A 15086-nucleotide genomic window follows, 5' to 3' on the forward strand; every position below is an offset into this window, starting at 1 on the left:
TTTAAGAAAGATTGATAAAGGGATCTGAGGAAGACTGGAGGAACGGATTGTTTTCTTGAAGAAAAGGGAATGTAATATGCACAGTACACAAGAAGTACGGAAAGAGGGGTTATGAAATAAATTGGAAGCATGATTCAAATCCAACAAGGTTGTTGAAAGGGTCAAATTTATTCATTGAAAGAAAATTGGGAGGAGACTCTAATAAGATGTATGCCTAGATAAGGCTGCAGGGGAAGAACTGCGAGTTGGTTTGGCTTGTTCCAATGGGAATAATATCACTTTACCCATAAATGACTTTATAGCAGGTTTGGTAAAAAGATTCCCATATATAATGTGTGTTTGACATTGCACATTGACTTAAATCTACACATACAAAACATAAATAAGCACATACACGACTTCACAGGCCACAATTCACTGAATGCTGTTAAAGTGGAGCAAATTAGAGCAGTTTTATATTCATTGTTCACAGGGAATAATGAAGGAGGGAGCAATTCCTGCCAAACTGGAGAGCTGGTGTAATAAAACATGTGTAAGTGTCTTTGGTAGTATGTGTGTATGCTTAGGGAGGGTTTAGAATTGTGCTTTGTCCATGCTTTAAAGACACTAAAATGTTAGGGAAGCAGCAGGCAGTCTGGCTTTGTAGAAGATGAAGACACACGTTTACACATTCAGACTTGCACACATGCCTCAGGGCCTGAAACAGGGCCTGAAACAGAAGACCGGAGTCTTGTCCAAAGCTCCATTAAACTGCTGAAAGACCGTCTAGAGCTGAAACATCCTCCTGTCGTCATTCTGGGACATTCCACGGCACGCCAGAGACTCTGCACTAATCCTGCCGGCATGGGAATCATTATTGATATGATCCTAATGCATTACCTCAGGGCCTGCTTATTGTTGGTAAAGATTATTTTTAAGAGTAAACCAAAACCCAGAGAAAGTTTTGAGTTTCATTGAAATTTATCAAAAGAAAATGTTATTCTTGGCTTAGTGTGATACCACTTTGAACAGCACAATTGAAACAAACTGTGCTCCTTGCTGCTCTCCAACAAGCAGTCTTGATACCCACCAGCAGGTCATTAGGAGATAGTGTATTCTGTGCTGTGCCGAAGTGCAAGAACCTGGCACTCAGTCTGAGAAGATTTGCCCTAGTCACTTTAACATTATTATTACCGTACATTGACTTCAGTGATTCATATCACTCTCCTAGTAGGAGGCAGAGTGGTCTCCACTCATTTTGTCCATATCTTTGGCTGGATCCTCTTGAATTGGCAGCGTTGATTAATGAACTGTAACATTGTCAAACCCGTGCCTGAGAAACTTGGCTTCTAATCATTAAGAGCCCCCTTTTTTTCTTCTTAATCATGGGTTTCCTTCCACTCTTTTTTGATCTTTTAAATTAGTTGGTTGAAACATTTATTTTTTCCCTTTCTTTATGTGTTTGTGCTTTCCAGGCGCAGTTCTGCTGGTCAGTGTCCAGGGCATAGCTGTCAATGTGGATCCAATCTTCTGCACATGGTTGTTGTATCAGCCTCACAAAGGGAGCGGCAGGAAACAGCAACCGGTATTTGATCCCATTTCATGTTTCTGAACGATATCTGTCAATTTGTGTTACAGACCTGTGATTCATTAATTCATCCAATTTCTTGCTGCTTAAATGGGGTCAAACCGCCGTTTCAGCTGGCTAAAAATGGATCACAGCTCCCCTTGGATGTCTCAGCTTCTTACCCCATATTTAAGGATGAGCCCAGCCATCCTATTCAGGCAATACTTTAGCATTTTGTTTTTCAACTTTAGATTTTAGTACTTAACTACTAATACTGGACTAATCAAAGTCAATCTTTTGTTCCATTTCACCATGATCCATAAACAATTTTCTTTATTTTCCTTTGTGCAGGAACCTCACACGTTTAAAACGTACTAAGCTTTTATCAAGTATTTGCAGTAATAACTACTGCAGCATGTCTTGGAGTTGCTCTAGCTAAAAGTCTCAAGTTAATGTAAATCTGTACTTCCTCCTCCCTTTATCGTGACTTCGTTCCCAGCTACCTTTCCTCATGTGTTCTGCTCCCTGTCTTCCATCTAGTCTCTCTCTCTGTTTATTTGATGGGTCATGGTGATGGTTATGAACACTGAATGCTCTGTGCCCGCACTTCATACACGTACACAGACGCAGTCGGTTTGATTGCCTTGGACATAGCATAGGTTCACCTTGAATGTATTGTATTGTTACACTTTTAATCTTGCTCTGTTCTATGCCCCTTGTAGTCTGGAAAGATATATATGTATATATATATATATATGTTATATGTGTGTATCAGACAAAAAAGAGAGGCCTAATTACTCTGGAGATTGTAATTGTACAAGGGAAGCACATGTTATGATATGAACTGCAGCCAATGTGAAAGATACACAACACTGGCTGCTATATATAAGATTGTGTAATTTTCTGTGTTTATGGTCATGCTGTAGCACACGTTTGTGTTTGTGGGAAACTGTCTACCTCAGCTGTCTGTCAGGGCCACTTCTCAAGGCCTGGCTAGTTTAGAGAGGCCTTCAGCTGAAGGACGGTCAATGGCATGTGAAGGACAATGGAGAGGACAGAGACTTGTTTCCATTTGTATTCCAGGTCATACTGAAAAATGAGGAAAACAGGACAAGGGAGGGAACATTTTGGGGTATGAACAAGGAAGCATATCTGACATGAACGGAGCGTATTTAATAGAGAAATGAAAACAAAAGGCACAAAAAAAATAATTGCAAGAGAGTACAATTAGGAATATCAGTGGATGTCAAACAACTGAGAGGGGAATCACATTAATCACAGAGGAATGGGGAAATGTAAGACAGAGTATGGAGCAGAGAGGAGAGGACAGTACTGAGAAGGTGAGGTTGAATTAAAAGTAAACTGAAACCCGAGTGAGCAGGAAACGGAAGAAATCAGATAAGTTGAGGGATGGCTGGGGAAATGAGTAATGAAGGCAAAAGGAGTAAGAAGAAAAAAATCTTTGGGAACCAAATCGTCCATTTTTAATGCCCCCAGCTCCCCATTTCTTTGGTAAAAGGAGTTTATGTGGGTTATGTCGAGTGGAATGAACCTTGGTTATTGGATATAGATTCTGCCTTTGACTAAAATGTTGCCAAAAACGTATTCTGTATGTCTAACTGAATATTTTGCAAACTATAATTTACAAACAGAATAATAAAACGATTTTCTCTTTTCTTTTCTTTTTTTGGCGGTTTGTGTACTGGAAGTGTTATGATCAAGCTTAACTCGAGTATAGATTCACCAAATTATACAGCTAAACCAAATTAGATATGTGGTTTCCAATAAGGTCAATAAACAACTTCTTACCAGCATGTATTATAACCAGCAAAGATGGTTGGTGGGCAGACAAAGTGATGAGCTGGGCAGGCTCCAAGCAAAGGCTCCATAATACACACACACATACTAATTTGCATAAGAGAAAATCATGTAGAATTTGGGCCCATTTATACCGGCACTTCCATATCCTGGCTTGCATAGCTCTGCAAACACACGTTTTATGTTACTTACCAGCCCCAGTTTCAGATAGTTGTAGAACAAGCTGAGGTTAACGCTGCTCTTGAGTTTGTTATTGCTGGAAAGACCGAACTCAAAGTGGACAAAGATTTGCTTCTTGGTGGAGTAAGCTCAGTTGTCAGAAATGATGAAGCTCATCTGATGCAGCTACTGTCTGAGTGCCTTCATCTTTTGCTGTTTTGGCACTTTGTCCTCTTTGCAATGAAATTGTTGTGATCTTCCCTCTTCAACCGTTAGCTTTTTTTTTTTGAGGACTGCAAGCCAGTCTGCATTGGTTGATTGAAAATCCTTCACTCTGCATGGGGTGAGACCGAAGTATACATATACCTACATGCTAACAATAATAAACTCTCAATCATGGCACAAGGGCAAAGGAGTCACAGAATAATTTTAGTACATTCTTGAAAGTCTTGTTTTCAACAGAACTGAATTATTTTCACGTTAATCCCTCCAGTATTTTGTTTGCGTTTATGTAAATAAGACCTAAGAACCCTGGAGGATCATACCTCATACCTCACTCAGTTGCTTCACATTTGGGAGCCCATTTTTAATCACAACCACACCATGTGTCTGGGTCTCAACCTGGTGATGAAAAACAACTGCACTGATACAGGGGCTGCAATACACGGTTGACCTGCTGCCTTATGCAGCTGCATCATAGCCTCGTTGTACTGCTGGCTGACACTAAGAGGGATTTCACATTATTTCTTATTTTAGACCTTATTTTTTTTACCTTCCACTCTTCTGTCTTTCAGCCATCTTACTAACAGTCAAGATATGTGTGTGTGTGTTGTGTTTGGGTGTGTGTGGGTGGGTGAGTGAGTGAGTGACCTGCATGGGAGACTGCTAAAAAAAACAACGGGCTGTCACTGGTTTCTGTTGATCTTGGAGGCCGGTGTTGTGTTCTGCTGTATTTTTCTTCTCTGGTACTCTTTTTGCTTATGCGTAGTATTTTCTGATTAACTCAGAGCTTGAAAGTCGTCGAGTTATCACAGGGCAACGGTCAACAATGCTTTGATGGTTTTATTTACTCGCACACCTGATGGGATGTTTTTTTTTTTTTTTCAAGGACTGAATTAAAGCAAAATCTAGTTTCACAAGCACATTCACGTTGGAATAGAATAACATATTCAATTTCCATGGGTGCTCAGTCATGCTGTGATGTCATTGCAGAATCCAGGTCCAGTTTCTCTGGCCAAGAGGAGGGAGGATGAGGTGTCAGTAGGGAGCACACCATTGGCCAAGCAGCCTTCCAATCAGGCCTCGGACTATGCCAGCAGCCCAGTGAAAACCAAGACAGTAACAGGTAGGTTTACTAACCCTACTATCTGCCTGAGGAACTGTGCATCTTATAAAGACATTATGGGAAATTATAGGTGTGCCACTAAAAACAATAACTGCATAAGAATAAGAAAATAAAGTGAGGAAATATGCATAGAAAATAGCTGAATAAATGTAGAAATATAACAAATACATAGAAGAATTAATAACTAAGCACAAATTAATACAATTTACAAAACCTAAGAACAGTTATTGGGCATTTCATTAAGTTTTGGTGAATGATTTATCCATCCATCCATTTTCTATACCGTCAATCGGGTAGCGGGTGGGCTGGAGCCTATCCCAGCAGTCATCGGGCGAAAGGCGGGGTACACCCTGGACCCACATAGAGACGAACGAGACAAACAACCATGCACACTCACACTCACTCCTAAGGACAATTTGGAGTCACCAATTAACCTGACATGCATGTTTTTGGATGGTGGGAGGAAGCCGGAGTACCTAGAGAGAACCCACGCATACACGGGGAGAACATGCAAACTCCACACAGAAAGGCCCCAGGCAGGGATCGAAGCTGGAACCCTCTTGCTGTGAGGTGATGGTGCTAACCACCACACCACCGTGCAGCCCAATGATGATTTATATTTATTCAATTATATTTTTATTTTTAAATCTATATATATATATATATATATATATATATATATTATGGCATGCCGTTCAGGAAATTAATCTTTGAATATATGGAATGAAACTTTGAATATATTGTATGAACCTTGAATATATTGAATGAAACTTTGAATATATTGAATGAAACTCTGAATATATTGAATGAAACTTGACTGACGTCAGACTTCACGGAAGTGCCTGCGGCCATCTTGTCTAAGGTGTGGATACTGTGGCGAAAAGCGAATGGCAATGAGTCAGTCCGCTCGGAATTTCGTAGGAGGAATATTAAAGTATGGGGGCATCATTAACACACTGGCGAATGCATGTACGGGCCAAAATCCTCCCGATAACCCTGCCAGTTCTTCTAACGAAGAAGTCGTGGCAGACTAACGATAACAGGCCAGGCAGCTGTTTATCAGGCCAACCTCAGCATGCCTTCCACCTCTCAGGAGTGGCCCAAAACGGCAATGCAGGCTGAATATTTAGTTAAGTGGGTGGGAGGAAGGCTTTGCAAAGGGTAAATCCTACTTAAAAACAGAAACCTCACATGCTATTGCCACGACGATGACCCATTTAAAAGCCTAAGGTTTCTCACTTTAATTCAGCTGTGTGCAATAATAGGTATAACATATGAAGTTAGGTTTGGGTAGAATTTTATCCAACCTGTCTAAGCAAAGAGAATAAGATCATTTCAGCGCTAAACAACCACAATCTAATAAAAGGATAAAGATCAGGTTAAATCAGTCTGCCAATCAATTGTCTGAGTGCCAGATGTCTATATAAACATAGTCAGCCAAACAAAAATAGTAGATATCAACATTCCATTCATCACTCTTAAGATGAATCAGAGCAATAATGAATAATTAAGTGAAAGTTAATTGGAACAGCATTTTCAGTTTTCCACGTGAACCTAAACCAACAAGATGCAAGGGAGTTCACTTATTTTTTTTAGGACTATGACAAAGTCATTTTTGAATGGGAAACAAAACATGACAGGAAGAACGCAGTATTATATAACCAGGATAAGGTGGAACTGGAGTTTGGAGTATGGAAAACACAGAGTGTTCAGTGTTGAGCTGTGGTCCATCAAGATCCTCTGACTGCAGGGAGGCTTACAGTTTCACCACAATTAAAACCACAAGGACTAAATGCCTCTGCCCTTTTCTTATCCTGATTGCTTGTGGAAACAATTTGTAACTTTTCATTACATCTCCTCCTGTAACACCACACCAACCTCCAGAAAAGAGCCTCTTCATTTACTTACAGCTCTATTCCAACACAGAAAACTGGAGTGGGGCACCGAGGGTTGAATTCTAACAAAACAGAACATGAGCACCTAGTTACCAGTGTCTTGTTTTCACTTTGCAAGAGAAATATTTGGATAAGAAAGATCTTGAGTCTGACTCAGTATTTGTTTCTGACCAACTAATGTAGTCCAACAATGAGATGCCATATACAAATATATCCAACACTAAACACTTCAACAGACACAATTTAGGACCAGATGTGCTGTCCTCTGAACTAATCACAACAGCCAAATCACCATGTGTGAGTGTTTTTTATTTGTGTGTGTTAGTTAATACTAAGATCGTGCCAGGTTTTGTTTTCACTTATCTACAATAAGTGGCAGACCTGGTGGCAGACAGAATGACAAAAATCCAGACAGGATGAGTCAGACAGAAGAAAAGGCAATGAAAAAAGAGCAGAAAGTTTGCAGGAAGACAAACAGACAAGCTAGACCGACAGAAAAACAAAAAGTTCGACAGAAATACTGTGGAGCAGTAACAGTGATGGACAACACCCTGACAGCTAGTGTACTCTGGTAAGAGTGTTGCTGACAAACTACAGCCTTTTGTAGCTTTGTGTGCAATGTTGGAGCCAAGGTGATTGTTTACTGACAATCCAAATGAGAAAATATACTGTTGAGATGTGAATAAGCAAATATGCTGTGGTATGAAAAAGCCATCAGTGTGGACTGAATGAAATAAGGAAAAAAAAAAAAACAAGAGAAGAAAATGGCAGCATGACTTTTCGGCTGTGAGCTGTTGAAACGAGCAAGGAAAGAACTCTATTTTAGACTCCAAAATGTCAAAGGACCTAACAAAACATGGTGGAACGTTTTACACATCCAGCATTATTTACAGCCACAAGGCGAAAAAAAAAACAAAACAGGGATTCATCACTCCAGTTGGGGCCACATTTCCCAGCAAAGTATTACTTGCTTGTTTACCCTGACTCATCACTGTAGCATTTTGGCAAAGAACGTTTAAACCGTTACAGCATTTGAATGACCTAAAGGTCAAACAGCAGAAACCGGAAGAACTCCTTAAAAGCTAATCAAATCTTATCATTTCATTTATCCATTTATAACCTATTAAGGGGAAATCACTACAAGGGCTCAGATACATTTCTGAAAAACTACCGTTGATGCACCTGAAAAACCAGGTGAAACTTCTAATGTAAAAAAAAATATGAATCAAGAAAATGAAAAAGTAAAGGGGTTGGTGACTTGAAAGATCGAAATCAGAAATTCTTTCTGAAAGTCGCAGACGCTGCTTCCTGTTGACCAAAGAGGAAAGAGACCATTCGACTTGGTGAGATTCTGACACCAGACAGGAGGGTCAGTCGAGCTGCAACAAACTGTGAGACAATACGTAATACAATTGGATCCTAAATGATTTGTTCTGAAGCAGACCCTGATGTAGAGCTAAAGTAAAAACAAGTGACAGCCTTCTCCTTAAACAGCAATGTACATAAAGAGGAAGCCAATGACTCATGCAGAAATGTGACTGGCTCAGAGGAGAGTGTGGCTGAAACCTTAGTGGTTCAGAGTAAAAGAAATGGCAACACCTATCTGGATATAACAATGCAGGAATATGAAAAAGAGTGAAAACAAATAAAAGGGACAAAAAGAAAGAAATGTCAGTGAAAAATGTGAATAAAGAAAAAAAGAAAAAAGTTCATGCACACGATATATATATATATATATATATTATGGCATGCCGTTCAGGAAATTAATCTTTGAATATATGGAATGAAACTTTGAATATATTGAATGAACCTTGAATATATGGAATGAAACTCTGAATATATGGAGTGAAACTCTGAATATATTGAATGAACCTTGAATATATTGAATGAAACTCTGAATATATTGAATGAACCTTGAATATATGGAATGAAACTCTGAATATATTCAATGAAACTCTGAATATATGGATGGGTGGGTGAGTTTTCTAAAGATGACCTACTATTTGGTCTGGATGTCTATTAGAATAAATAAATGAATTATTTGATTCAATAAAAATTAATCTGACCCTCAAGCCTGTTTAGTTATGAGTTAACTATTTTCAACTTTATTTTAGATAATATATTGACTGCTAGCAGGACATAAAGCAGTCATCTGCTTTTTCTTGTTGATAAGATGCACTTCATCTTAATGGACATTTTCCCTCTTCAAATAAACTGACGATTTCTTTGGAATCTATTTGAAATCACTATGCTTTCACTCCAGGACATTTGATCCAGATATTTAAGTTGGATTGAGTTAGTAAGCATGAATGATTCACTTAAGTGTAAAGATGATTTGAGTGTAACTGAAAAATTAGCATTGTGAATTGATGGATCTCAATCTATCAGCTACAACACAGATTTTCATGCATATTAATAATTGCCTTAAGACAAAGATTATTCCCTTTTTTGGGGCAGGTACGCAAGGCAACGTGCTTTTTTTCTAAATTATGATTTGGCATTTTCCTTCATAGATGTAATGTGCTTGTTTTAACATGACTCCAAATGAATGTCCGGATGTAAGACAAGGTCGATTTCATTTGTGGGTTTATTGCAGGCATATCATTTCTCAGAGGACTCAAAGGGAGTTTGTAATCACTGCAGCAACGTTTTATTTTTCAGTCTTCAGTCATTTGTTTGGGTAAACAGAGAAAAGATTTGCAGGTCCTTTGCCAAATGGAGTCAAAACGTGTATGAGCTGCCATTCACAGGGCTGCATGAGGAATAAACATAGATCGAGCTTGGGTTCAGCAGCAGCAGTCAGCCAACTGGACTGCTACTGGTACTGCTGCTCAACTTGACTGTCAAGAAGACATTGTGTGATTCTTAAAGGAGCCATAATAATATTACACTGTTGCTGACTAATTTACAATATTGTTATAAGATAGTTCTACAATGAAATGAAAAAAAGAAAATACTAATTTTTTCCCAAAAGGAAATTATATAATGGGGAAATTCCTGAAAGACTTTTTACACCAATTGAATAGACACGTTTCAAGATATTCCACAAGTGAATGAGGTGCTGCTGATGTTAGAAATTTTCCAAATGAAATCTTGCAATCCATTTTTGACCCGATTCATCTGGTGAGTTACCTTTCAGTGTCCGATGAAATGCATGTGCTGCATCGACATTTTATGTCGCTGTCTTTGATAAACATGAAGGTCAGTTGCAATAAAAGCAGAATGTTGAACCTCTCAAATGGTTTTCATCTTACGTTTGTTGTTTTTCAATGGCTGAAGGGGGAAAAAAAAACTAGAAATGTCCAGAAAACCCTCGGGATTAGAAGACATTTTTAAATAAAGCCTCAGATTGTAATGGGTTAACTTTAATCCAAATACAGTAGTGACTCCACCTGGTTCCGTGTTGCTGTTGCCCACATTTAAACATAATGAAGGGGAAAAAGAAGCGTAAAAAAGCAAACAAACAAAAGAAAACAAGGTTATCCTGATTATGTGTAGTGAGGAGTACTGCGTTGCATGACATTTCACGCTAAACTGTATATCAACATGGATACTGTACTTGCCCCCTGAGAAATTACCAACATGGCAAACCTGAACTGTGTAGGTTAACCATATATTGGAGTAGGCAGATCAAAAATGAAGGTTGCAAGATAAAACGACCCTATGTGCTAGATATGTGAAATGTTGCCTTATTTTGTTCTGCCCTGATAATTTTGGTCCTTGTAATATTGTACAGTGCAAAACATCAGTTGTTGAAATCCCAGTGAAATTGGCAACTGGAACCTTTTTCTTTGCCTATTGACTTTCATAGTTTGAAGCTATTGATGTCTGCCCAATATCACTCTGGGGCAATTAACAGAATAAATCCCAACTCATTGAAAGGAAATCATTTTCAGAGTTTTGTGAGGTCAAAGACTTCTCAGAACATTGCTCAAGCTAGATGTCCTCGCTTCCAGTTGACTGTTTGAACCAATGCTTGACATTTTAGTGATGCAGATGTTGTTGTTCTGTTACTGCATTCAGCCAAGCTACAGTTTTGCAGTAATCAGGGGGGACTTTCCTGCATTCCTCTTGGTGGGTGCTTGTTAATGTGTTGTCAAATCTACAGAGACACACAGAACCAGTTGAATGCAGATCATTTCCCCTAAAAAAAAGAAAGAAAAGAAAGAAAAAGCATTGAGGTGATATCATACTGGAGCCGTGGGACAGCTCAAGTCTTTCAACTAGTACCCACTCAGCTCCTTTTGGCAACAAAATATTTATCCCTTTCTCTCCTCTGTGTCTGCATTTGATCATTGCACACGATAGATACGAGGAGCAGATGTTAGAAAACACTGCTAACTTTCCGAACATAACCTGGGTGAAATGATTTAAAGCCTGTTCTGGTGGGTGATGTTGACGTTGATTTTGAACGCAGCGCTTTGTATATGCATAGGATCTGTTGTCATGCTACTAAACACACAAAGTCTGCAAATTAGACTGGTGCTGTTTGAACTGGTCTGTCTTTTATAATGACACATTCTTTGTACACTTAATGAGTACTTAGTAAGTATTAAGCCTTGCCTTGCCTGTTACTGGACAAATATATGATCTGACTGAATATTCTGGTAGATGAACTGTAGAGCCTGAGGTTTTGACTTAATTTCTAAATAAAACACTGATCATTCAACTTGCATCACAGGTTTGTTTGAGTGTTGCTTAGTAACATCATCCCAGAAGTGTTAACAGTCGTTTTTTTTGTGTGATTATCCTTTACAAGAGAGGCCGTGGAAAGACAACTTTGAAAACAAGTCATTTCTCCTAAGTTTGAGGTCGATTTCTGTCTGCCCACACAATTACGCCACAAATTGGTTCACATAAAACTAGCCTCTAAGTATTTTCTTTATTTGTCCCTAATGAATGTTCTGGTTGGCAGTAACACCGTGTCTCTGATCAAGAGCCTCCCAAGTCCCAAGCTTCTCATTGTTCTCTAACATCTACCAGAGTAATGATCTCACTGGCTTTTCTTTTCAGTCCTAAAATTAGCTGCTGGCTCTCTGAGAACATACTTCTTTAGCTGAGAAATATATTCTCATATTTGGCTTTGCTCTCTAAAGGTTGGAATGAAAATTGTTGTCTTTGTTCCTGACTGCTTGTGGTCTGGATGATGGGATTAGATGTAATTTGCCTGTTTACTAGAGCGACCCAAAAGAGATGAACCCAAATGGAAACATTTGTATTTTTCACACTGTCGGTCTGGAAGGTCAGAGACAATATCTGGTGATAGTCAAGGCTGGACTGCTCACAAAAATAAATAAACGATTTGATAAATAAATAGATCAATAAAAACTGGGAGCGGGGGGTGATTTAGCCATGAAACAGAGCAGACAAATTGCTACATTTTGGAAGAATAAACAGCTGAGTGAAACTAATATATACATATGTAAAAGAGAGGGAACTGATGAGTGAACATCAGACAGAAGTGCGCAGTCATACATAACTATATTCCAAGCCCAAGTAGCCTGATTGAAATCAGGCTGGTTTTTATTGGCTGCTGTGTGCTTTTCAGAGGGGGATAATATTTTCATTGTGGAGTTATTTATATAGTTTAATTTTTCTGGTAAAGTCAATAATTTGTCATGGTAATGATGATCGGTGTGGGGAAGGAAAACACGAAAAACGAGGAATAATGAGATGGAAATCCCTACCGCCTTTAAAAGAATGGTTGTGGCCTGCAGGGGACTCTACTCGTCACATTATAATGTCTCTGGCCTATGCACACTGATGAGCCCATACAAACCTCTGATTGACTGCCAGAATGAACTGAGAGGTCTGTGGGGAATGCATGTGTCCTTATGAATCTCGTCTCTGCTTTCATGAATGATAACGGTATTAGGCCCTGTGGATGTTGGCTGTGGTTTTTTAGGGTTTAAGTAAGAGGAGCAGAGGGGGAAGTTGGGGTTGAGTTGTGGTTCATCAGATGCAGCGTGGATTAGTATACTGGCTAGTGGGGGTTTAGTGACAGGATGACGGAGTAAAAGGAGGGGAGAAGATGATTTCACATGGGATGTTTTAAAAGTTCCCGGTGTCACAGAGAAGACATGTCATTTTGTTGAACTTCTTTAGATGTTGTGTCATATGTGCATGGCCTGCAGAAATTCTATCTTGTTGAGGATTATCTTTGCATATGAAGTTGTACATTGGTTAGTAAATTTAGACGATGGAATTTACAAATTCTCTCTTAATTAGTCTATCTGCACATACACAAACTGACAAGTCGTCCTTCACAATTACCTTGACTTATTAGGGCACAGAAGAAGAGACAGTGCAGTGTGTATTGTTTTGCATTATGTGCAGAAACTCTGCCTGCCGCAACACTACTTTTTAATGTGGTCTTCCTCAATGTTGTAACAAATGGAGCTAATGTAAATAATATAAATTAAGTCCTAACTTTCATCCATAAGAAATAAGAAGGCAGTTTTATTAAAAAGCCCAATTGCTTCCTATGGACGCAGCTGTTACAGAATATACAACACTTCAACTCACTGTAAACCGTTTGTAATAGGGAACATACCAAAGATGGCAGGCGGCATGAGGAAATGTGAAATCCCTCAGGGAGGTTGTTTTCATGGTTGAGTTGCTCAACCACTTGGGAAAAGTGTATGGATGCTTTGCACTTTTGTTGCCGTGGTTAATGTTAAATTGAATTAGCAGTGGAAATTTTACTGGTTTTGTTATGATGTTAGCGTTTCAGTGTGATCGAGGATGAAGTGACTTTGTATTGTCATACGTGTGTTCAATAGTAAATTGCACATTTGAATGATTTACACCCACCACACCACACACCCTCACACATTTTACAGCCCTGTTACTTTGTTGTGGCAGTGTTGTGTTGGACATTGTGAAATGAGGCAACATTGATTTGTTTCTTGCCTTAAAGTCAGTGTTGTAATGGGACTCTGGTCTCTGAATTTTCTCTGATCACTTGACACATGCTCCGGCTGTTGACTTCAAACACATGTGCCATTCTATTGCTGGGAGATGTGATGGAGCTGTTAAAGAGGATGAATAATCACCATCAGAATACAAGAACGTTTATAGGGAACTGAACTGGCAGCTCCACAAACCAGCTGAGTGCTGACACAGATGGGCAGAGGGAGTGGTTGAGGCCAGTGAGAGCAAAACAGATTAGGAAAGGCAAGGAAAAGAGATAGTCAAACTTTGGCCAATAACAAATTAGCCTAATGGGTAAGCAGAGGGTGAAAACGAGGACGTGGCTGAGATGGCACAAGGTAGGGGGAATAACCCCACTTTAAGAGGACTCGTAAGGCTTATTAGGCTTGGGTAGGTTTAAGAGCATTGGGCACTCCCTCCCTATTTCTCTTCCATTGTAATTTAGAACTCTTGTGTTCTTTCTTATTCTCTGTCCCTGTCTGCATCTCTCATTCTCTCTCGTTTTCCCTCTCTTTACCCTCTCTGCAAAAATGGCAGGCGCCAAGTCACTATAACAAGATATGGCAGTTTTATTCCAAATAATGACCCCAGGATTAGCAGATAGAGTCTTGGAATTGTATTTAAAACCAAGCACAGAGCTTAATGCAGAGTAGCCTTGCGTTGTTACAGCCTATGCTGTACTTTAGCACACTTTCTGATTGGCCTAACAGACTCTCTCCGGGGAAGAGCTTTCACAATGCTGCTTACCCCCAAAGTCTTTTGGGTCAAGGTCTGCCAGGTTTAGGGCAATTGCCAGGTTTTATAGATGAAAAATGCAACTTGATACTAAACTTCTGACCTTTATGAAAATTAATTAATGAATAAATAAATAGGACGGAGTAGAAATAGACTGATCGAGCACAATGATTCAAGATAGATTTTGAAAGCTACTATTGATTTTGGGTTTAAATGTAATGCAGAATAGGGGTGTTTTAATATGAATGATTTTAGCTCTACCTGCTGTTTGTAAGACTATTTAAAATCAGTCTTTTCTTTCAAATGTATTCACAGACATTTAAAAATTTGCCAGTTTTTAGTCATGCAAGTTCCACTCCTTCTTCCTGCTAATACTAAGATGGTGTGTAGTAGATTATTTTGGAAACTGGAATAAAAAAAAGACAAGATTATGATATAGCTATAGATAATCTCTGATTGAATGAAAACTTTGCTCAACCAAGCATACACACACAAGCGCATCGTTACTGACTTGTTATTTCGAAAAGGAAAAAGCACACTAGGCTTACTGTACATGTTTATTCAAAGAGCATACCCTGTTGGTGGAGGAATTTCTGCCTTGTCTAGAAAACTGGATCAAATGACAGAGAGCAGTAGCCACAGAGCTCACATGCTC

General features: G+C 39.1%; 1 protein-coding gene across 1 annotated transcript in view; it reads left to right on the top strand.

Annotated features, from left to right (window-relative positions):
* The window catches only part of LOC140316988 (intermembrane lipid transfer protein VPS13B-like), a 292443-nt gene that overhangs the window by 117870 nt on the left and 159487 nt on the right, over positions 1 to 15086 (top strand). Inside the window, exons 19-20 of the mRNA XM_072395068.1 lie at positions 1455 to 1564; positions 4736 to 4868. Coding sequence (XP_072251169.1) covers positions 1455 to 1564; positions 4736 to 4868 — 243 coding nt within the window. The remainder of the gene's footprint in view (positions 1 to 1454; positions 1565 to 4735; positions 4869 to 15086) is intronic.

This window comes from Leuresthes tenuis, unplaced genomic scaffold (assembly GCF_036924035.1).
Source record: "Leuresthes tenuis unplaced genomic scaffold, fLeuTen1.0.hap1 SCAF_10, whole genome shotgun sequence".
NCBI classification, from domain to species: domain Eukaryota; kingdom Metazoa; phylum Chordata; class Actinopteri; order Atheriniformes; family Atherinopsidae; genus Leuresthes; species Leuresthes tenuis.